Source organism: Monodelphis domestica, chromosome 4, assembly GCF_027887165.1.
Source record: "Monodelphis domestica isolate mMonDom1 chromosome 4, mMonDom1.pri, whole genome shotgun sequence".
Classification (NCBI taxonomy): domain Eukaryota; kingdom Metazoa; phylum Chordata; class Mammalia; order Didelphimorphia; family Didelphidae; genus Monodelphis; species Monodelphis domestica.
Genome location: NC_077230.1, coordinates 296,912,129 through 296,936,168, shown reverse-complemented (window position 1 = coordinate 296,936,168; position 24,040 = coordinate 296,912,129). Strand labels below are relative to the sequence as shown.

Genomic DNA, 24,040 nt, shown 5'->3' with positions numbered 1-24,040 from the left:
ATTAAAATTTAGGGGAGACGGGGAGACTGAGGCAGGTAGAAATTAGTTTCTCTCTGCAAGGAGTATTATATTTTTTAGAGGTTTATTAAAGGTTAAAGATTAAAGAAAATACAGAATAAGAAAAAAACACGTGCCTAGGCCAGAGGCCTAGGCCAGAAAACATCACATCACAGAAGAGATGCATCTGCTCCAAAATGGAAGTCCAAAAGAGCGAGAGAGCGCTCTCAAAAGCCTTTGAATCAGCTTAAATACCTTCTCGATCTTGGCCCAGGTGAGATTACAAGGCATTTTGGGGAAGTGGAGCAAGGAATTGTGGGGATTGTAGTCCTGTATTCGAGTCTATTTTTTACACAACTCTATTACTTAGTACGTTGATATTTTTATATGTACATGTTATTTCCCATCTTGGACAGTATAAATTGATACATATTTGTTAAGCCCTGAGAATACCACCTGGGGTAAGAGAGATAATACCATTACTTTATTCTGCTGAAATGGACAATAATTTTTCTACTTTCTCCTCTCCCTATTTCCTTCCCATTTTTCTCTCTCTCCCCTACCACACTTTCCAAAGTATATTCCTGTTCCAATGTTTTCTGAGCTTTAAGGTTATGTTTTATTATTTGTTTTAATTAGTACAACTGTCATTCTTTAAGTAAAAATAATTTACATATATTGCATCTATATCTCCATGTGTATACTCGTGTCTGAATATGTGTATATATAAAAATATATATTAAAATGTATGTATACATACATATCACAGATATAGATATCTTAACTACATATTAAGAAGGGAAATCAGGACAGAGCAGTTGTTAATTTGAGTATAAAAGAATTTAAAGAGACTAACACTGTAGGAGAGGTAAGGTTGATTCTGATTTGGAGGATCTGAGCAAGGCGCATTCACTCACTAGGAATACAAAGAAAAAAAGATAAAAAATAGTCTCTGCCCTCAGGTTACATTTTACTGAAGGGACACAACATGTATACAGATAAACACAACATAATTTCTTCCCCCCCCCCCAGGCCATACATGTGTTATCATACAATACACATTTCCACACTGGTCACTGTTGTAAGAGCAGACTCGTACAAAACCAAAACCCCAAAATAAAACCATAATTATACTGATATTAAAGATGCTATGCTTTGATCTGCAGCTCAACTCAACAGTTCTTTTTCTTGAGGTAGATAGTATTTTCCATCGTCAGTCCTTTTACAATTGTCCCAGATCACTGCATTGCTAAAATTAGCAAAGTTTTCACAGTTGATCATCACACAATATTGCTGTTACTATGTATAATGCTCCCAGTTCTGCTTATTTCATTCTGTATCAGTTCATGTAGATCTTTCCAACTTTTCTTGAAATCATCGTATTTCTTATAGAACAATAGTATTCTATCACCAACATATACCACAGTTTCGGCTCTTCCTTAATTGATGGACATCCTCTCCATTTCCAATTTACCACCATAAAAAGAGGTGCTATAAATATTGTTGTACAAGTATTGGGTCCTCTCCTCTTGTTTATTATCTCTTTTGGATATAGACTTAGTAGTAGTATTACAGGATCAAAGGGTATGGCCTTCCAGAATGGTTAGATTAGTTCACAATTCCACCCATTTTGCCACATCCCCTCCAATATTTATGCCAATACAAAGTAATACCAAGGAGAAAAGAGCATTAACTATTGCAGGAAGGGAGGTAGAAAGAGCCTTTTATAGGAAATGTTGCCTGATTTGTGCTTTAAAGGAATCCAGCGTATGGGAATGAGGTATGAGAATTAAATTAAAACAAAAGCACAGAAGTAGAAGATGGAATATCATACATAGGGTATAGCAAAAGCTAAATGGATGGAACAGAGAGCATATGATAGGAACTAATAAGAAATTAAATAACAAAAGGACAAAAGCAATTTCCTAATAAACAAGGCCAAGGATATGAACAAATATTTCCCAAAAGAAAAATGCACACATTAATATCCATTTGAAAAAAAAATGCTCCAAATCACTAATAGCATAAAGGAAAAAGCTCATCATCAGGAAATTCAAACAGAGATTACACAAGAATTGGTACTCACATCTCAATATCTTTATAGTCCTTGCTCCTCTAACTTGAGATCTTGCAGACACAGAGGGTTCCCATGTAATGAGGGAGGGAGGGAAGGAGGGAGGGACGGAAGGAGGGAGGGAAGGGAGGGGGAGAGGGAAGGGAGGGAGGGAAGGAGGGAGGGAAGGGAGGGGGGGAGGGAAGGGAGGGAGGGAGGGAGGGAAATGGAAGGAAGGAAGGAAGGAAGGAAGGAAGGAAGGAAGGAAGGAAGGAAGGAAGGAAGGAAGGAAGGAAGGAAGGAAGGAAGGAAGGAAGGAAGGAAGGAAGGAAGGAAGGAAGGAAGGAAGGAAGGTCAAAACAACACTCAAGTTTTACCTCACATCCAAGCAAACTGGCAAAGATGCCCAAAGATCGGAATAGTCAATGTTGTTTGTTAAGAAGGCATATTAATGTGTTGGTGTTGGCTGTGAATTAGCATAACCATTTAAAAATAATAGGAATTATGCTAATAAATTAGCTAGATTGTTCATAACTTCTGGTGTAGAAATACCATTATTATGCATATGATGAAAATTGTGTTATTTATAAAAAGAAAGGTATTACATACATTAGAGTATTTATAGCAACACTGTTGGTGCTGATTGTGGTAGCAAAAAACTGAAAACAAAGTGATGCCTATTCAAATGGAGAATGGGTAAATAGATTGTGGTGTATAAACATAACAAAATATTATTATGCTATAAGAAACAATATACAAGATGAATATAGAGGGAATGATTTATATGAAATAATACAAAGTAAAAAGAGCAAGGAAAACAACATACATGACTACAAAAATACAAATGGAAATAATGACTAACCTTATTTTCCAGACTACAGTGGTACCTTGACACACGAGTTTAATTCGTTCCATGGCCAAGCTCATAATTCAATTTGTTCGTGTGTAAAATCGAATTTCCCCATTTAAATCAATGGAAATCCAATTAATCTGTTCTGGCCCCGAAAAAAACACAAATTTTTTGTTTTATGTGCTTTTAAATATGAAAACGTACTTTATAAATAACAAATAAATATATTTACAGATAATAGGAAAGAATGTAAAGAAATAAACTTGCTTATGAGATGTTATTTACTTCAAGGTCAGGCGAAGATGCTGGAGGAGGTTTTCATTTCATGAGCTATCACTTAACATAATTTGCTCTCTATATACAACAATGTGTGAAACAAGTGTCATTACAGAGTTCTGTTACAACTTTTTCTGGGTGTGTCTTTTTAATAAGCTTTAATTTTTTCCCAAATCCTCAACATTTCCTTAATCTCACTTGTACTGATTACCTCCATTCACCTTTGGGCTCCTTCCCACTAATTTCCTAAAAAACCTCCGTATTCTGCTACTGCTATAATACCTTCAATTCCTCTATTGTCAGGACCCATGGTTAAAAATTAAGAAATTTGCATCCAAAACTGATAATAGACAAAATTAAAGAAGAAAGCAAAAGCATTCAATAGATGATCACAGCCAGATAAACACTGACCTAAACGAGACAGACTCATGTAACTTGACACATGAACACTCTCAAGATCTCTCTGAAGAACTTTGGTAGTGATTTTAAGATATGGAAGACACTGGCAAAGGATCTTTCATCATGGCATGCCAGCGGCAATTAAGCTGCTGTGCTCTAAGAGGAAAGCTGAATTGTAATAACTCAAAAGAAATGAATGTGAGATGTACAAATTTAAAGACATCTCTATCCTAAATGTTCATACAAGCTATTTGTGGTACCCTGTGGTAGAGCCTTCTGAGTTCCTGTTGATCTGATCAGCCACAGTTGTACATAGTTCTTCAAGTATGAAAGACAACAAGCAACCAATCAATAATTCACTTGGTGATTTCATCAGCTCCCATGGATTCAAATGCCATCTCCATGCTGATTCTCAAATTTACTGTTCCTATCCAAATTTCTTGGCTGATTTCTCCAACTACCTTTCAGAAATCACCCCCCCCACACACACACACACACATCCCTATTAGTGTAGAGGGGAAAACCATCTTCCCAGTCCTTCAGGCTCCCAACCCAGGAGTCATCTGGATTCTTCCTTATCTCACCCACATAGACATGCTGTTACCCAAAACCTGGAAAATTCACCTTAACAATATCTTTTAAATACACCCACCCCATTTTCTCCTCTGACATTACCACCATTCTAATAAAGGATCTCAGCACCTCATCATAGCCTTTTGGCTCAGCCCTCCCTTTAGCCACTAAAGTGCTTTAGTGCACATCCAATTCCCTGCTCAATAAAATCCAGTGGCTTCTTACTGTCTACAGGAAGAAATATAAAATGCCTTGTTTGGCCTTCAAAGTCCTTCATTACCTACCTTTCCAGGCTTCTTAAACTTTATTCCCTGACAGGTCTATGCTCATCAATACTATATGCCCCTCTTACTCATTCCAGGAAACTTAAGAGCCTTTTCCTTTTCTGCCCCTTTTGACATAAGCTAATAAGTTTTCAGTGAACTGATCTGAAAACAGAAATTGAATCCACCAACCAAAAGCTATAACACTGGTATTTTCCTGATGTCTTCTAAATAAGAACTATGTTCTGTAAATGAGAAGAAATCAAATAAATGATTAGAAAGAAGAAATCAAGAAAATGAAAGCAAACTGAGTTCTAACTACTCCCCTAAATTGCTCTCCTACCCCAAGCAATAAACTCAGTTTGACCATGGCATATTACAACTTTTCTGTGTGCCTCACTTACTTCACCTGTAAAATGTAGTTAATTTCTTAGCTAACTGAAGGTAGAGTTCCAGAATGGATGATTTTGGAATTGTTTCCAGCTTTAACACCTTTGTGAAAAGAAGTAAAGAACTTTATGCAGTTTTCCTCCAATTTGTAATTGCACAAAGTCTGGCCCCTTGTTTAAATTCTAACTTCAAATAGATTTATTTAGCACTGTGATGAAGAAAAAAAGTTTTTAAATAGAGAAATGCCAGCAAACCAAGACCAAGCACCTAAGGAAAACTCTGATTTCCTTTTCAACAGTTTATGGAGGGATATAAGAAATAACAGTAAAATGTGGCAATTTTTATCTCTGTGGAGAAAATAAAAATAAGTTATAAAGTTATATTGGAAGCAATGAAGAAGGGTTTTTGAGTTTGAGTGCCCAAAGGGCAAATTCAAGCTATCTGTGAGCCACCCCCCAAACCCATTATCTGAGAGGGCTGGGAAGGAAGTGCTTGCTTTGGATGGCTAGACAGAGGGACAGGGAATGCAAAAAATGTCCTCGGGCACTGGGAACAGGGGGACTAGAACAGCTCCTGACAGCTGGGCACATGTGCCAATACTTCACCAACACTGTTATATGGCAATCATAATATGGAACAAAGAAAAAAATCTGTAAGGGCCAAGCTAACTAGTCTAATCCTATAATCTCTGCTTATTGGGAAGCCGCAAAGTAGTGGATATTTTGATCTCCAGAATTCTGAGCTTCAGGAAACTAAAATGATTGGATCAAAACTTCTGTGATAATCAGGGGCTCAATCTGTCAGAAGCCTGTTTTAGTCTCATAAAGATAGGGTGACTCAATCTTTTGAATTTTTTCATTAGGTATGTAGAGGAAAAGATGAAAGTGGAGCCTATACTGGAAAAGGAGGCCGGGGAGGCCTTGTCATTATGAGGAAACAGTCTTAATGATAGCCATAAGATAGAGGAAGTGAGAAAGGAAAAGTTTTAAAATAAAAGCAGGTTTCACTAATCTGTGTCAATCACTAATCCATATATATATCACTCTATCAACAAGCATATATCATTAAAAAGGCTTGCTTTGTGGCAGGCACTATATAAACATTGGAGATGGAAAAAAAAAGAAAAAAAGAAAAAACACTATTTCTGCCCATAAGGAAGTCACATTCTAGCATGAGATAGGTTAACATATGTATGCACAACCTCCTTAGCCAGTCTTAGATCTGGCAACACTATCATTCATTTCTATTGACTAACTGATGCCTGGGAAGTTGGAATTACTCCTTGCTCTCCACTTTGACTTTCAGCTTCTCCTAACAGCATCACTAAGAAGTGAAGTTCACTCAAGCAATATCAACCATCCAATTAAAATTCTGGTAACCCTTGTCTCCTGACTCCAAGACATTCTTCTTTCCTCAGGGTCCTGCTCACAATCTTTCCTCCCCAAGTTCTATCCTCATGCAAGGGGACTTCAACATATGTAGATAACTCTCTTAAACACCCTATTTTCACAGTTCCTCAACTTATTTCCTATGAACCTGCTCCTCCAGGCTACCTCTATCAAACACAAAGATGGTCTTATCCTTGATCTTGCCATCAACCACAAATGTACTACTTTCATGTTTATGAACTATGAAATTTCCTTATTTGATCACAATTTACTGATGTTCCCTCTCTCCCTGTCTTATAAACCCAATCTTGTAATTCATCCATACCAGCACTGGTGAAGTATTGGCACCCATGCATAGCCAACACTGTTCCCCCTCTTCCCAGCAAGCACTTGCTCCCTCCACTTTCTTGAGTAATGCTGGGGGGAGGAGGGGAAGGAGTGTACACTTCACAGACAGCTTGAATTTGCCCTCTGAGTACTCAAACTCAAAAACCTTCACCAACACTGATCTATACCATAACCTCTAATCTCTCAACCCCTCAATTCTCTGTCAATTCATCACTCCTACACTAGTTTCCCTTTCCTCCCTTCCCAAGTCTGACAACATGGGCTTGAACCAGGTTGAATTTACACTCTCCTCTTCTCTTAAATTCCTTGTCCCCTTATCTGGCAAACTTTGGGGCACTTTCATCATCCACTGCTGACTGAAGCTAGAGAAAAATCATGAAACTGTACTAACTGGGTCCAATATTAATACTCCCTAATTTAGGATTCTACTCAACGGAGTTCTTCCAAACCTTTTAATCTCTAACCAAACCTCCAATGCCTCCCTTTCTTTCCATATTCTCAATTGAGAATCTTGTCTCATTTTAAATATATATACTTATTTCAACATTTATTAATAAATATGTAATGTGTAAATTATATTTGAAATTAAGTACTTGCAAATATATTTAAATTGAGGTTATTCAGAAATAGCTCCTCTTCTATCTTGCTCATCTCACTTTATCAGATACTATGTAACACTATAGTCTGCTTCATTCCGTTCTCACATAAACAGATCTGTCTGACTAAAGCAAACCACTCTACATACACAAAAGATCTCATTCCATGCTGTCTTCTCTAGCAAATTGTTCCCTCTATTATGCTCATGCTCATTTATCTTCAATACATTCCTGTATACTGATTCTCTATTGCCTACAAATATGCCCACATCTTTCTCCATCCTCAAAATTATCCTCAGGTGATCCATCTATCTGTGCTAGCTATCATCTTTATTCTCACTTTTGTGGTTAACTCCTCAAGAAAGCTATCTTATAATGGGTGCCTCCACTTCCTTTCCTTTCAATCACTTTTAATTCTCTAAAGCCCAACTTCTCATCTCATCATTTAACTAAAACTGCCCTATCCAGTTACCTATGATCTTTTAATTGCCTTATCTAATGGCCTTTTGTCAATCCTCAACCCTGACCTCTCTGTAACCTTTGACACATTCTGTCACCTTTTTCTCCAGATTTTCATTTTTTCATTTTTTCCCCTCTTTCATTTTTTTCCCTCTTTCATTTTTTTCCCTCTTTTCTCTAGGTTTTCATTTTAATTCTACTCCCACCCGCCTATCTCTTCAATCTCCCTTGTTGGATCTTAGCCAAGGCCCCACTTACTAAAGTTATATGTTATAAGGTACCTTTGAAACCTGAGCAAAGTCCTTGGACGTTTTCTCTTATATAAAGATAAGACTTTACTTGGGGACAGCTAGGTGGGTCAAGGATAGAGAGCCAGGCCTGGAGTTCAAATCAAGATCAGCTATGTGATTCTGGACAAGCATCACTTAATTCCAATAGGCTAGCTGCCTTGGAACTGTTATTTAGTATTCATCTAAAACAGAAGGTAAGGGTCTTTTCTAAAAAGATAATAATTTACTCATTTATTTCATCAGCTCCCAAGGTTTCAATTATCTATGCTCTATTCTCCTATGTACTCATCTAGCACCAACATTTGACTTCTAGGCTTTTATCTCCAAATACTTATTACACATCTCAATGAATGTCCCCTAAAAAGGTTAACCTCAACAAGTCCAAAATTGAATTTATCTTTCAAGAAAAAAACAAAACTTCACCCTTCCAAAGTTCCCTATTACTATCTCTACCCCCCCCCCAAACTACTGTTTGTTACATTAAAATTCTCTCTGAACTCTCCTTCTTTTCTTTCCCCTCCCTCCCAACACTAAGAAAGTATCATTTGAGAAAAAAATTGTGTATATATATAAAACTATGTCTTGCTTTGCTTATATTTTATCAATTCTTTCTCTGGAGATGGACCCATGTTCACAACCTAGGTTTCATTGTTGACTCTTCTATGTTATGCTTGAAAAGCCATTCAGATAAAGAAATTAAGTGATTTGCTCAAAGAACTTGAGTTTTTCTAATCTAAAAATAGTCTATTCTTGCAACATTTTTATAGTCTATAAACAGACTATTGTTTCAGGCCACTAGAGAAGAATAGTAAACTGAAAGATGGCAAGGAAGTGGAAAAAGACAAGATTATCAGGAAAATGTTCAGAGTGAAAATTCATAAAGTAAATTAATGACTAGGGTATATTGTTAAGACAGAGAGCAGGCCAGTGAAAGGCTACAGGAGAACTAGATATAACCATGTCTGGAGCTTTTGAGACAAATACAAGTAATTTGAGTGGGGCCTCCAAGTTATTAAGAAGTGATAATTGCCAATAAAAAAATTTCCACTGAGAATTCCTTGTGAACTGGAAAGACCTCCAAGAATTGATGCAGAGCAAAAGGAACAGAACCAGGAGAACATTGTGCACAGAGACTGAAACACTGAGGTACAATGGAATGTAATAGACTTTTCTACTAGCAGCAATGCAATGACCCAAAATAATCCAGAGGAATTTATGAGAAAGAATGTTATCCCCATACAGAGAAAGACCTGTAGGAGCAGAAATACAGAAGAAAAACATATAAGTAATCATGTAGTTTGATATGGATATGATTAGGGTTTTGATGTTAAAAGATCACTCTACTGCAAATATGAATAACATGGAAATAGGTTTTGAACAAGGATACATATATAACCCAGTTGAATTGTTTGTCAGCTCCAGGAGTGAGGAGGAAAGGGGTGGTAGGATTATGAACATGGGATTATGAAATAACCATGGAAAAATATTCTAAAGAATATTTTCTCTTCTATTGTCATAGAAATCTTTGCAAATCTTTTCTATATCATCTCTGTTTTATATTCCTAATCCTTTCAGTTTCATCTTTAAATGCTGTCTGTATAACTTTGGTTAGGTCTCAGACTAAGTTTTCTTTAAATTGGTTTCTCTACACTTGCAAAGTGTCACTATTCATAATCTTTCATCATCCTCAACCATGAGATTTTACAAACAAGTATATATCCTACATCACTTTTTCCTTCCATCATATCACTCCTACATGCAAGCAGGTTTTTTATTTGATGACTAAGTCATAAAGAATTCCATTCAGTACTAAAAAACAGGGAAGAAATTTTTAAAAAGAGGAATAACATTCAAACTAATTACAAAATTAGACAGAGAAAAGAAACTAAAGACCATGGGAACTTAATAGTTTTGAGTCTGGACCTCTTTAGCAGTCTAGAGAACCCCTTCTAAAAAATATGGAACCAAACCCACAATATCTCTAATATATGCCTATATACTCAAGACTTCTATAAACACAACTAGAAAATACTTTTCATACAAATAAGATAAGACTTAAATACCTGAAGATTGTTTGTGGTTATGCCATGCCCATAATAAAAAAAGTTATTATTTAGATTTATCCATAAAGTTAAGACATCCCAATCAAATTGCAAAGGAGATACTTGATAAAAGTAGATAATAACAAAATTCCTTTGAACAAACAAAAGATCTAGATTCTCAAAGGAAATGATAGCAAAAAAGCTGAAAGGAAGGAGCCATAGATGGTATTACTAATTATGCTATTTTATGAAACAATAAGAATAAAAAGTATTTAATACTATTTTTAAAAATATAGCAAACAGTTGGAAGAAACTAGGTAAGCAAAACCCAGGTAAAAATGTAATTCAATCATTTAGTGCCAAATAAGCCCAAGGACATAAACAACAACACTGTAAAGAGAAACAACTTGAAAAGACTGAGATCTTTGATTAACACAAAGACCAACTATGATGCAGAGGAATGATCATAATCTGTGCTAGCCACCTCTTGAGAGGTAATGGATTCAAAATATAGAATGAGACATTTTTTTAACACAATGTGGAAATATATTCTCTTTGACTATGTATATTTATTATGAGGGTTCATTTTTTTTAATTGGGAAAGTAAATAATTGTTAATTGAAAACTAATTTTTAATGGCAAAGATAAATTAGTATTTTAAAATACAGTTTGTTTCTTTATTAAAAAACTGGGGGCAGGGAGTCATAACACTCCAGTCCTACCTAGCTCTTTCATTAACCAGTTCTATGCCTTTGAGTAAATCACTTCATTTCTTTATCTGAATGGCTCCAATAATTCTAGCATGAGGAAAAAGATCCAGCTCTTTACTTTGACTATCTATGAAAGAATAGGTTGCATATACAAACTATAACTTATGTATGTATATGCAGCCAAGTTTGTTTATGGCAGCCTATTTTTTTGTACACCTGTGAAAACTTAATTACTAAACATTAATTAGAAAAATCATTAACTAAATAAACAAAACATAAACATAATAAACATAAACAAAACAAAAAACAAAAATTTCAAGTTATTCATTTTAATACAATGGCCTTCCAAAGTGATTTTCTTAAAGTATAAGTCAAACCATATCATCCCCCCTTTCCACTCAATAAACTCCAGTAGTTTTTTATTATCTCCAAGATCAAAATCCAGTTTCACATTCAAAATCTTTCATAGCTTAGTCGCTTCCACCTTTCCAGTCTTCTTACACCTTATACTCCTCAACATGTACTCTTCAAGACAGTGCCCTTTGAACATGACATTCTATCTCTTGGCTCTGGGGTTTTCTTTGACTGTCCCTCATAGAGGGAATGCTCTCCTCACTCATCTCTACTTACTGGCTTCCCTGATATCCTTTAAGTCCCAACTAAAACCATGTCTTCTATAGGACATCTTATTTCTTAATTCTAAGACCTTCCTTCTTTTGATTATTTCCTATTTACCCTGAATAACTTGTTTGTACATATTTGTTTGCTTGTTGTCTCCTTCATTAGAATGTAAGCTCCTCAAGGGCTGGGACAGTCTTCTGCATCTTTCTGTATTCCAAGTGCCTGACAAATAGTAGGCACTTAATATTGACTGACCTTACGAAAGTACTCGCATGTATTTGAATTTCATACACACTTGTGAAATTTCATATGCCTCTTGCAATTAGCCCCAAAACCCTGTTATAATCAATATAGTATTAAATTTAAGCCTATAATCAAGACATAATATTTAAGGTCATAAATATTATTCTCAATAAAAGCATATTTATTCAAATTTATTGGAATTTGAGGGCTTCTGATTCCTGAATTTAATTATTCTTTCCTACTTGTAGATGCTATTCTGGTTAGATCTTTAGTCTTCCTTTTTTTTTAATTCTTTTTTTCTCAAAGGAAATGTTACTAGTTAGAAATACAAGATATAACTATGATAATTATTTTAATATTCCATATGCTGAATCTTCACCAGTGTTCTTTATATCATACCTGTAATTGTCAAGGATCATAATAAAATCAGGAAATGTTTCTATCTAGGTAAGAGATAATTTACATGTGGTGAAAGGGAATTATGGAAATTATATATTTTGGACAGGATTGCATTCTAATTATTGAGAAAATTTCAGAGACATGGGCAGGATTTCAGATGCAGACTCAAAAAGGGCTTGGTGAACTGGGAGAAAGGCAATTCCTTGGTAGGAAATTAATAAAGTAAAATTCATTTAATATTTGCTGAACTACTGCTTACTTCAATACAAGGATCTGGGATCTGGGATCTCATTGGTATCAGGTACTCCTCCCTCTACCAGAGAAGAGAAAAGCCTTAGGAAACGAATGGCATTTTTTGACACAGATTGTGTTACTAAGAACACTGAAGTTTACAGTTTACAGGTCCGCAGCCAAAGGTGTACCTGAGAGCACAGTACTCAATAACCCAACCCAATAAAGCATCAGTAGGAATGAAGAAGACAAAAGCTTAGCCATATTATTCTCTTCCAAAAATGAGCAGAGCCTGGTACTAATGTAAAGTATGCCTTTCCTACTTGTAGATGTTATTTTGGTTAGATCTTTAGTCTTCCTTTATTTAAATTCTTTTTTTCCCAAAGAAAATGTTACTAGTTAGAAATAAAAGATATTTTTAAAAGTATATATATATATATATATATATATATATAAAGTAAAAAAGAATCTCATCATAAAAAATGCAGATAGGGAAGCTCAAGACACAAAGCCAGAAAAGAGCCCAAAACTTCTACAAGTAAAGCCACAAAGTAGCATGGGAAGAAATTCAATTAACATTCCTAGAAAAAAAGAAATAAAACAAGAGTGAAAAAAAAGGAGTTAACAATGGTCCTAAAAACCAAAAGAGAGTTATACAACAATAGTAAAAGATTATAGTAACCTAAAAGCATAGATCCAGATTTGAGGGAAAAGAAACCACTATCTGGTCAAAAATGCTAGAACAACTAGAAAGTAGTATGGCAGAAACTAGGTATAAATCAATATCTTACATCATTCACTAAGATAAAATGGACACATGGTCTAGACATAAAAGAAAGTATCATAAGTAAATTAAAAGAACAGGGAACACATTACCTATTAGATTTATGGAGAGGAGAGGAATTCATAAGTCATCGAGAGATGGAGAGCATTGTGAAATGTAAAACAGATAATTTTGAGTACAATAAATTGAATTTTTTAAAACAAATGTTGCCAGGATTAGAAGGAAAATAGAAAATTGGGATATAGAGTCTCTCAGATGCCTCACATCTAAAATATAGAGAACTCTGTCAAATTTATAAGAATAAGAGCCAACCCACCCCTCATTGGCAAATGGACAAAAGATAGGAACAGACAATTTTCAGACAAAGAAATTCTAGGTGTGAAAAAATACTCTAAATCCCTACTGATTAGAGAAATGCAAACCATGACAATTTTGAGATATCTCACACTCATCAAACTGATTAAAATAACAAAAAGGCAAAAAAATAAATGTTGGAAGGGATGTGGAAATAAGGAGACACTAATACGATGCTGAGGCTGTTTCCCAAAGATATCAGGAAAAAACAAAAAGAACTTATATTTCCAGAATATATATAGCAGTTCTCCTTGTGGTGGCAAATAACTGGAAATTGACGATATGCCCATCAATTGGGGAACAGCTAAATTGTGGTATACAATTGTGATAGAATGCTATTACACCATAAGAAATAATGAATGGGCTAATTAAAAAAAGTTTCTGAAAGAATTACATGGGATGATAACAAAATGATTAGACTCAAGAGAACATCATACACAACTATAGATTTAATTCTTGAAAAATAAATTATGAATGTTACCCTCCAGATAGTGAACTGTTAAGTGGAAATATAAACGACATAATTTGTATGAACATGTCAGTTTCCTGGAAGATGCTTTCTGCTATGCAAAGAAGGGAGAAGGGGCTGAGAAACATGGATAAATTCTATTAATAAAATTTTTAAAAATAAACAAGTGAGAGTTGGGAGAGGGAAAAATGGGAAAAGAAATGAGCACTAAGGGAAAAAAATATGGAATGAGAATAGCTTCTTGGCACAAGAGGTACTAAACCTTGCCCCAAATAACAAACTTTCTGAAAATAAGAATGGACCCAACAGAAGTTACTGATTTCATGAGACATCATAAAATGTTAAAACTAATCTAAATCAAAACACTGAAAAAATGAAAGGTAAACTATATCATAGCAAAAACAATTGACCTGGAAAATATATCTGAGAGAGATGATTTGAGAATACTAGACTCCCTGAAAGTAATTATTTTTTTAAAATATTAGACATCATATTTCACAAAATCATAAAAGAAAACTGTCCAGATCTCTTAGAACCAGAGGGCAAAGTGGAAATATAATCTACCAGTGACCTCCTAACGAAAATCTCAAAATATGAACTCCTAAGAACACTGTAACCAAAACCCAGAGCTTTGAGGTGAAAGAAAAAATACTGAGTAGCTAAGAAAGAATTAAGTATCAAGGAGCAATAAACAGGATCAAATGTGATGTTGCAGGCATGTAAACGAGAAGAGAACCTATAATATTATGCTCCAGAAGTCAAAGAAGAGATAAGAAAAGCTAATCCTCCCCATTCAGAGATGGCAAACTCCACAGAAGCACAGAAGCCCCAAAATCCCAAGAAAAATAAGAAGGGGCGACTTTGGACACATTCTACGAAACCAAAATACAAAATACAGAGGAGATAGAAGACGATACGCAAGAAAATGCTCCGAAACCTTCCAAAGGAAATGGAAACTATCCACAAACACATGAAGCATTTGAATCAGAAATGACCAAAAAGATGGAAGCCTTCTGGGAGGAAAAGTGGGAAATAATGCAAAAGAAATTCACGCATCTACAAAACCGGTGTGACCAAACTGAAAAGGAAAACCAGGCTTTAAAGGCCAGAATCAGGCAGCTGGAAGACAACGATCGTGTAAAAGAGCAAGAATTAATAAAGCAAAGCCAAAATACCAAGAAATTAGAAGAGAACATAAAATATCTCACCAACAAGGTGACAGATCTGGAAAATAGAGGGAGAAGAGATAATTTAAGAATAATTGGACTTCCAGAAAAGCCAGAAATAAACACCAAACTCAACATCGTGATACAAGATATAATCAAAGAAAATTGCCCAGAGATTCTAGAACAAGGGGGCAATACAGCCACTGACAGAGCTCACAGAACACCTTCTACACTAAACCCCGAAAAGACAACTCCCAGGAATGTAATTGCCAAATTCCAAAGCTATCAAACAAAAGAAAAAATCCTACAGGAAGCCAGAAAAAGACAATTTAGATATAAAGGAATGCCAATCAGGGTCACACAAGACCTTGCAAGTTCTACTATGAATGATCGTAAGGCATGGAACATAATCTTCAGAAAGGCAAGAGAGCTGGGTCTTCAACCAAGAATTAACTACCCAGCAAAACTGACTATATACTTCCAAGGGAAAGTATGGGCATTCAAAAAAATAGAAGATTTCGAACTTTTTGCAAAGAAAAGACCAGAGCTCTGTAGAAAGTTCGATATCGAAAAACAAAGAGCATGGAATACCTGAAAAGGTAAATATTAAGGAAAGGGGAAAGGAGAAAAATGTTATCTTCTTTTACTAAAACTCTCTTCTATAAGGACTACATTTCTATCAATCTATGTATACTAACATGTGGGGAAAATGTAATGTATAAATAGGGGGTAAAGAAAAACTAAATAAAATAAGCTTTCTCACACAAAGATTCACATGGGAAGGGGAGGGGAAGAAAACTCCTATAAGAAGGAGAGGAAGAGAGGGTTTTTTTTTTTACTTAAACCTTAATCTCAGGGAAATCAACTCTGAGAGGGAAAAACATGCAATTCCATTGGGATCTTGAATTCTATCTTACCCAACAAGGGTAGGAAGAAGGGAAAACGAAGGGGGGGAGGGGGGGAGAGAAAACAAAAAGGGAGGGAAAGAGAGGGGGGAGGGGGAGTGAACAAAAAGGGAGGGACTAAAAAGGGAAACATCAAGGGAGGGGACAAGGGGGACTGATTCAAAGTAAATCACTGGACTAAAAGGTAGAGCCGAAGAAGGAAAGGTTAGAATTAGGGAAGGCTATCAAAATGCCAGGGAGTCCACAAATGACAATCATAACTTTGAAAGTGAATGGGATGAACTCACCCATAAAACGTAGACGAATAGCAGAATGGATTAGAATCCAAAACCCTACCATATGTTGTCTTCAAGAAACACACATGAGGCGGGTTGACACCCACAAGGTCAGAATTAAAGGATGGAGTAAGACCTTCTGGGCCTCAACTGACAGAAAGAAGGTAGGAGTGGTAATCATGATATCTGATAAAGCCAAAGCAAAAATAGACCTGATCAAAAGGAATAGGGAAGGTAATTATATTTTGTTAAAAGGGGCTTTAGATAGTGAGGAAATATCATTAATCAACATGTATGCACCAACCAAATAATATAGCACCCAAATTTCTAATGGAGAAACTAGGAGAATTGAAGGAAGAAATAGACAGTAAAACCATATTAGTGGGAGACTTAAACCAACCATTATCAAATTTAGATAAATCAAATCAAAAAATAAATAAGAAAGAGGTAAAAGAAGTGAATGAAATCTTAGAAAAATTAGAATTAATAGACATATGTTGAAAAATAAATAGGGATAAAAAGGAATACACCTTCTTCTCAGCACCACATGGCACATTCACAAAAATTGACCATACATTAGGTCACAGAAACATAGCACACAAATGCAGAAAAGCAGAAATAATGAATGCAGCCTTCTCAGATCACAAGGCAATAAAAATAATGATTAGTAATGGTACATGGAAAACCAAATCCAAAACTAATTGGAAATTAAACAATATGATACTCCAAAATCGTTTAGTTAGAGAAGAAATCATAGAAACAATTAACAATTTCATCGAGGAAAATGACAATGGCGAGACATCCTTTCAAACCTTTTGGGATGCAGCCAAAGCAGTAATCAGAGATAAATTCATATCCCTGAATGCTTATATTAACAAACTAGGGAGAGCAGAGATCAATCAATTGGAAATGCAAATGAAAAAACTCGAAAGCGATCAAATTAAAACCCCCCAGCAGAAAACCAAACTAGAAATCCTAAAAATTAAGGGAGAAATTAATAAAATCGAAAGTGATAGAACTATTGATTTAATAAATAAGACAAGAAGCTGGTACTTTGAAAAAACAAACAAAATAGACAAAGTACTAGTCAATCTAATTAAAAAAAGGAAGGAAGAAAAGCAAATTAACAGCATTAAAGATGAAAAGGGGGACAGCACCTCCGATGAAGAGAAAATTAAGGCAATCATTAGAAATTACTTTGCCCAATTATATGGCAATAAATACACCAATTTAGGGGATATGGATGAATATATACAAAAATACAAACTGCCTAGACTAACAGAAGAGGAAATAGAATTCTTAAATAATCCCATATCAGAAAATGAAATCCAACAAGCCATCAAAGAACTTCCTAAGAAAAAATCCCCAGGGCCTGATGGATTCACCAGTGAATTCTATCAAACATTCAGAGAACAGTTAATCCCAATACTATACAAACTATTTGACATAATAAGCAAAGAGGGAGTTCTACCAAACTCCTTTTATGACACAAACATGGTACTGATTCCAAAACCAGGCAGGTCAAAAACAGAGAAAGAAAACTATAGACCAATCTCCCTAATGAATATAGATGCAAAAATCTTAAATAGGATACTAGCAAAAAGACTCCAGCAAGTGATCAGAAAGATCATTCACCATGATCAAGTAGGATTTATACCAGGGATGCAGGGCTGGTTCAATATTAGGAAAACCATCCACATAATTGACCACATCAACAAGCAAACCAGCAAGAACCACATGATTATCTCAATAGACGCAGAAAAAGCATTTGATAAAATACAACACCCATTCCTATTAAAAACACTAGAAAGCATAGGAATAGAAGGGTCATTCCTAAAAATAATAAACAGTATATATCTAAAACCATCAGCTAATATCATCTGCAATGGGGATAAACTAGAATCCTTCCCAATAAGATCAGGAGTGAAACAAGGATGCCCATTATCACCTCTATTATTTAACACTGTACTAGAAACACTAGCAGTAGCAATTAGAGAAGAAAAAGAAATTGAAGGCATCAAAATAGGCAAGGAGGAGACCAAGTTATCACTCTTTGCAGATGACATGATGGTCTACTTAAAGAATCCTAGAGATTCAACCAAAAAGCTAATTGAAATAATCAACAACTTTAGCAAAGTTGCAGGATACAAAATAAAACCACATAAATCATCAGCTTTTTTATATATCTCCAACACAGCTCAGCAGCAAGAACTAGAAAGAGAAATCCCATTCAAAATTAGATAAAATAAAATACCTAGGAATCTACCTCCCGAGACAAACACAGGAACTATATGAACACAACTACAAAACACTCTCCACACAACTAAAACTAGACTTGAGCAATTGGAAAAACATTAACTGCTCATGGATAGGACGAGCCAATATAATAAAAATGACCATCCTACCCAAACTTATTTATCTATTTAGTGCCATACCCATTGAACTCCCAAAATACTTCTTCACTGATTTAGAAAAAACCATAACAAAGTTCATTTGGAAGAACAAAAGATCAAGGATATCCAGGGAAATAATGAAAAAAAACACATATGATGGGGGCCTTGCAGTCCCTGACCTTAAACTATATTACAAAGCAGCAGTCATCAAAACAATTTGGTACTGGCTAAGAAACAGAAAGGAAGATCAGTGGAATAGACTGGGGGAAAGCGACCTCAGCAAGACAGTATACGATAAACCCAAAGATCCCAGCTTTTGGGACAAAAATCCACTATTCGATAAAAACTGCTGGGAAAATTGGAAGACAGTGTGGGAGAGACTAGGAATAGATCAACACCTCACACCCTACACCAAGATAAATTCAAAATGGGTGAGTGACTTAAACATAAAGAAGGAAACCATAAGTAAATTGGGTAAACACAGAATAGTATACATGTCAGACCTTTGGGAGGGGAAAGGCTTTAAAACCAAGCAAGACATAGAAAGAATCACAAAATGTAAAATAAATAATTTTGACTACATCAAATTAAAAAGCTTTTGCACAAACAAAACCAATGTAACTAAAATCAGAAGGGAAACAACAAATTGGGAAAAAATCTTCATAGAAACCTCTGACAAAGGTTTAATTACTCAAATTTATAAAGAGCTAAATCAACTGTACAAAAAATCAAGCCATTCTCCAATTGATAAATGGGCAAGGGACATGGATAAGCAGTTCTCAGATAAAGAAATCAAAACTATTAATAAGCACATGAAGAAGTGTTCTAAATCTCTTATAATCAGAGAGATGCAAATCAAAACAACTCTGAGGTATCACCTCACACCTAGCAGATTGGCTAACATAACAGCAAAGGAAAGGAATGAATGCTGGAGGGGATGTGGCAAAGTAGGGACATTAATTCATTGCTGGTGGAGTTGTGAACTGATCCAACCATTCTGGAGGGCAATTTGAAACTATGCCCAAAGGGCGACAAAAGAATATCTACCCTTTGATCCAGCCATAGCACTGCTGGGTCTGTACCCCAAAGAGATAATGGACAAAAAGACTTGTACAAAAATATTCATAGCTGCGCTCTTTGTGGTGGCCAAAAACTGGAAAACGAGGGGATGCCCATCAATTGGGGAATGGCTGAGCAAATTGTGGTATATGTTGGTGATGGAATACTATTGTGCTCAAAGGAATAATAAAGTGGAGGAGTTCCATGGAGACTGGAACAACCTCCAGGAAGTGATTCAGAGGGAGAGGAGCAGAACCAAGAGAACCTTGTACACAGAGACTAATACACTGGTATAATCGAACGTAATGGACTTCTCCATTAATGGCGGTGTAATGTCCCTGAACAATTTGCAGGGATCTAGGAGAAAAAAACACTATTCATAAGCAAAGGATAAACTGTGGGAGTAGAAACACCGAGGAAAAGCAACTGCCTGAATACAGTGGTTGAGAGGACACGACAGAGGAGAGACTCTAAATGAACACTAATGCAAATATTATCAACATAGCAATGGGTTCAAATCAAGAAAACATGTAATGCCCAGTGGATTTACGCATCGGCTATGGGGGGTGGGGGGGAGGAAAAGAAAATGATCTATGTCTTTAATGAATAATGCTTGGAAATTATCAAATAAAATATAAAAAAAAGAAAAAATAATAATAATAATTCAAAGTCCTGGAGATTCAAGTAAACATGAATCAAGGGCATCCTCAATAAGAGTTTTAGTAGGGAACAAATATGGTTTTACAAATAATATTCAATAGTATTTTCCATTTCACAATTAATTAGAAGATGTAGAGAATATTAAAAAAAAGTACTTACTGTTTAGTGATATCTGACCATCCACATGGGAAACACAATATAAAGTTAAAATGTCTTTTGCTCAGATTCTGATGCCTAACTCTCATATTCATTGGTAAGGAGCCCCCAAGACCCACTCAAATATGACCCTTAAACCTACTTACTCTTTTCTAACATTTGTGAGCATGGGTTCCTCAAGCATTTGAGATCACCATCTGCCCTGAACTCTCCTATATGTCTTATCTCCTCATATTAAGTAATCTGAGTTCCTTGAGGGCAGGAACTGTCTCATTTTTCTACTTGTATAGAAATTACTGTGCTTTGCACAGCTCTTGGCAATGAGTAGGTACTTCACAATGTTGATTCATTCATTTATTCTATGTAATTGGAATGAAATTTGTCCACCAGTATGCTTAAGTACACATAAAAGTATATAAATGGACAAGTTAGGCCCCCAGTGTAGTAAAGAAGGCTAGATTACCATCAGAAAACTACAAAGTATGTTTGATAGCCCTAAGGGTCGCTTGGAGGCAAAGTCTCATCTTTTTAATACCAACATTCTATAGGCTATGTGTGAATCTTAAAAATTCTCAGACCCTACTTCATAAGAATTGGTTAAGACCATTCCCCATTTAAACAATGAAGGGACTTAGTCAGGAATGTGAGAACTCTACTCCACCCATACTTAAACATACTTTAGGGGAAGATAAAGTTGTAAACTCCTTGCTAAACAATGAAAAGTACTTAACCCATACTTATAAGGCAAAAAACCCTTAAGCTGGGCCTATTTTTAAATCTAATACAAAAGGGTTCTAAGTACCTATAAAGGTCAGGCAACTTGTAAACTTACAAGGGACAAAGAGGTGAGAACTTACTCAGAGATTTTAGTCTACTCAGGTGTGAATTACTCAAAAGTTTAGTCTACTGGGGTGTGAATTCAGAAGGGTCTGTCCTTTGGAAAACATCTACTGTGATTGGTAGATGTAAGAACTTAGGGGAGGAGACATAGGAGAAAATTCTCTTTAAAAGGAGATGACAAGCTGAGAGCAGGAGACTCAGAGAACTCTCTCTGGAGATTGAGCTGGCCAAAGCTGAACTGGTGTCTCTCTGAACACTAGAATCTTGCTTGGACAAATCTTGTGGTGAGTGGATAAAAAACTGACTGATCTCTCTCTTAGGGTTTTCAGCCTAGGCTGGCTCATGCTGGGGTCTAGCCCTTTTCTCATTATTTCCTTTTTTCTCTCTCTCCCTTTCATTAATTCCTCATTTGTATTAATTAAAATCTCCATAAAAACCCAGCTGACTTGAGTATATTTCATATTTGGGAATTTTTCCCTGGCAACCACTTTATATTTGATTTAACTCAAAACAATATTTGAAACCATATTTCCACGGTCACAGTTTATACCAACCACTCTTTTATCTGTAACAATTTAAGCCAATACCACTATTTTAATTGTTACATATGACAGCAAGTCAGAAAAACAATCTCTGAAGAATTAAAAATGAGTAACGCAGAGAGAGTATCAGAATGGAGTTGAAAAGGTTACTACATATAACCAGTAAAAAACTGAGGTAAATAGATGTCATCAAAAAATGTATGATAGGAGACGATGGACTGATTATATAGCAAAAGTGACAGCAAGAGTGCTCCACTGGAACCCTTACAATGTTGGAAAGAAATAAGGAAGGTCTCCAAGAATGTTGACTGAACTCTCCAGCTGGAATTCATTGAAGGACATAAAGAGTCATCACATAGGACAGACAGGAATGAATGGGCTGCAATATACATCATTGGAGGAAACTTTGTCAATAAGATCACAAACTCAACAGGTTATCTGGGTTGCAAAGAAGATGGAAGCAAGAGTATCAGAAGATTAAAACAAAAGCATTGGCATGATCCTTTAAGATTATTCTCAGGAGTGATAGAGTTCAGAATTAGCTGAGAGTGTTGAAGAAAGCAAACAATAAGAGATAAAAGTAGCTAATTGGAGGAAGAGGACGAAAGGGTATAAAACTACTGCTCAGAGTAAAAAGAATCATAACTAACGACAAAGATAAGGGAGAACTCAGGTGTTTTTATGCTTCTGTGTCCTCTGTCAAGAAGAATAACTTTTGTTAAACTAGAAGAAGAAAACAAATATGGCTAACAGGGAGTTGAAATCCAATATATAAAGAGTATTAAAATCAAGTCATCTAGACTTAATGAACTCTACCTTTGAGTACTGAAAGAACTAGTACAACCTGAACAACTGTATAATAGCTAAAAGACTGTGGAGAAGGACAGGCCTACAGATGGGCAGATGTTATTCTGATTTTTTTTTCCCCAAAGGAAAAAGAATAGTCTGAAAACTATAAGCCAGTGACTGACCTAACTTTGACTCCTGGAAAAGTTCTAGAATGAATTATTAAAGATATGTATAAAACAAAAAAAGAAGCAATGATCACAAAGACTGGATGACTTCAAAAAGAATAGGTTATAAGCTAATTTTATTCCTTTTTTACAGAGTTATCACCAAATTGGTAGATTAATGAGAAGCTAGCTATAAATACTTTACACCTAGATTTTTTGAAAAAATTTGAGAAAGTAGCTCATGCTATTCTTGTGGAGGAAAATGCAAAGGGCAAGGGATAAACAATAGTACAAGATAAACTATCAAATGGGTAAATGACCAGACTCAAGAGTGCTCACCAACTCCAAGTCAACTTGAAAGAACACTTCCAGTAGAGTACATCAGAAATCTATGTTTCACAATGGGCTATTTAATATTTTATTATTGATTTGGAAAAAGACATGTTTCTTGCATTTGAAGATGACAGTGACAAAGATAGCTAACATTCTATCTGACAGAATTAAAAAAATATCTTAACAAGCTAGATAGACTATATGGAAAAAATTTCTGATGAAATATAATAGAGATAAATGTAAGGTCTATGAGACTGAGCAAGTCCTGTAAGCTCTCAGTGGCCCTCAATTCTCCAAGATGATGAATTCCAGGGTAGGTTCCCATCTGTATTAATACAGAGAGAGCTTCCATACTGAGTTTCTTATATCAATTAAATCAAAGGACTGATTTTTAAAATTAAAAATTCTTATTTCGCGTTTGAATTTGGGTTCAAAAATCAATTTCACAAGGACAAAATCAAGAAACATGATCAGATAGCACTATATCTGAAAAAGACATGGGGGACTTAGTGGACTGGAAATTCAGTATGTAATCGACAAAACGCTGATGAGATCTAGTGCAACACTGAGAAAAGTGTAACTTCCAGGAATAAGGAATAGTACAATAAGGCTATACTTTAACCTAGTCAGAACACATCTAGAGAACTGTTTCACAGCTTAGAAAAAATACTGACAATGTGGAGAGAATCTTACAAGTATCATGAAGGGGCTCAACATCTCAGAAACAGGGATATTTAGCCTGGAGATGAAAAACATGACAGTTGCCTTCAAGTACATAACAGGATGGCATTCAGGAGAAGGATTAGACTTGTTCTGTTTGACTGTAGAAGGAAAATCCAAGGAGGCAATGGGTGGAACTTGTAAACAGAAAAATTAAGGATTTTGAAGAAAAACTCCTTTCATATAGTTAATAAGTTTTCATTTCTTTTGAAAACTGTTTGTTCACATCTTTTGAACACTTATTTATGGTCTTTATCATGTGCTAGGACAGTGATGGCAAGCCTTTTAGGCCCCACCCAAGAT

At 35.5% G+C, this 24,040-nt stretch overlaps 1 protein-coding gene across 6 annotated transcripts in view; it reads right to left on the bottom strand.

Annotated features, from left to right (window-relative positions):
* CDK8 (cyclin dependent kinase 8) overlaps positions 1–24,040 on the bottom strand; it is a 119,925-nt gene that overhangs the window by 80,700 nt on the left and 15,185 nt on the right. Inside the window, exon 1 of one of the 6 annotated variants that reach the window (XM_016421853.2) lies at positions 2,913–3,045. The exons of the other annotated variants lie outside the window; for them this stretch is intronic. Within the exon in view, the coding sequence (XP_016277339.1) occupies positions 2,913–2,977 (65 nt within the window). The 5' untranslated portion in view covers positions 2,978–3,045. Of the gene's footprint in view, positions 1–2,912; positions 3,046–24,040 lie in introns of those variants that run through there. 6 annotated transcript variants of the gene reach the window in all.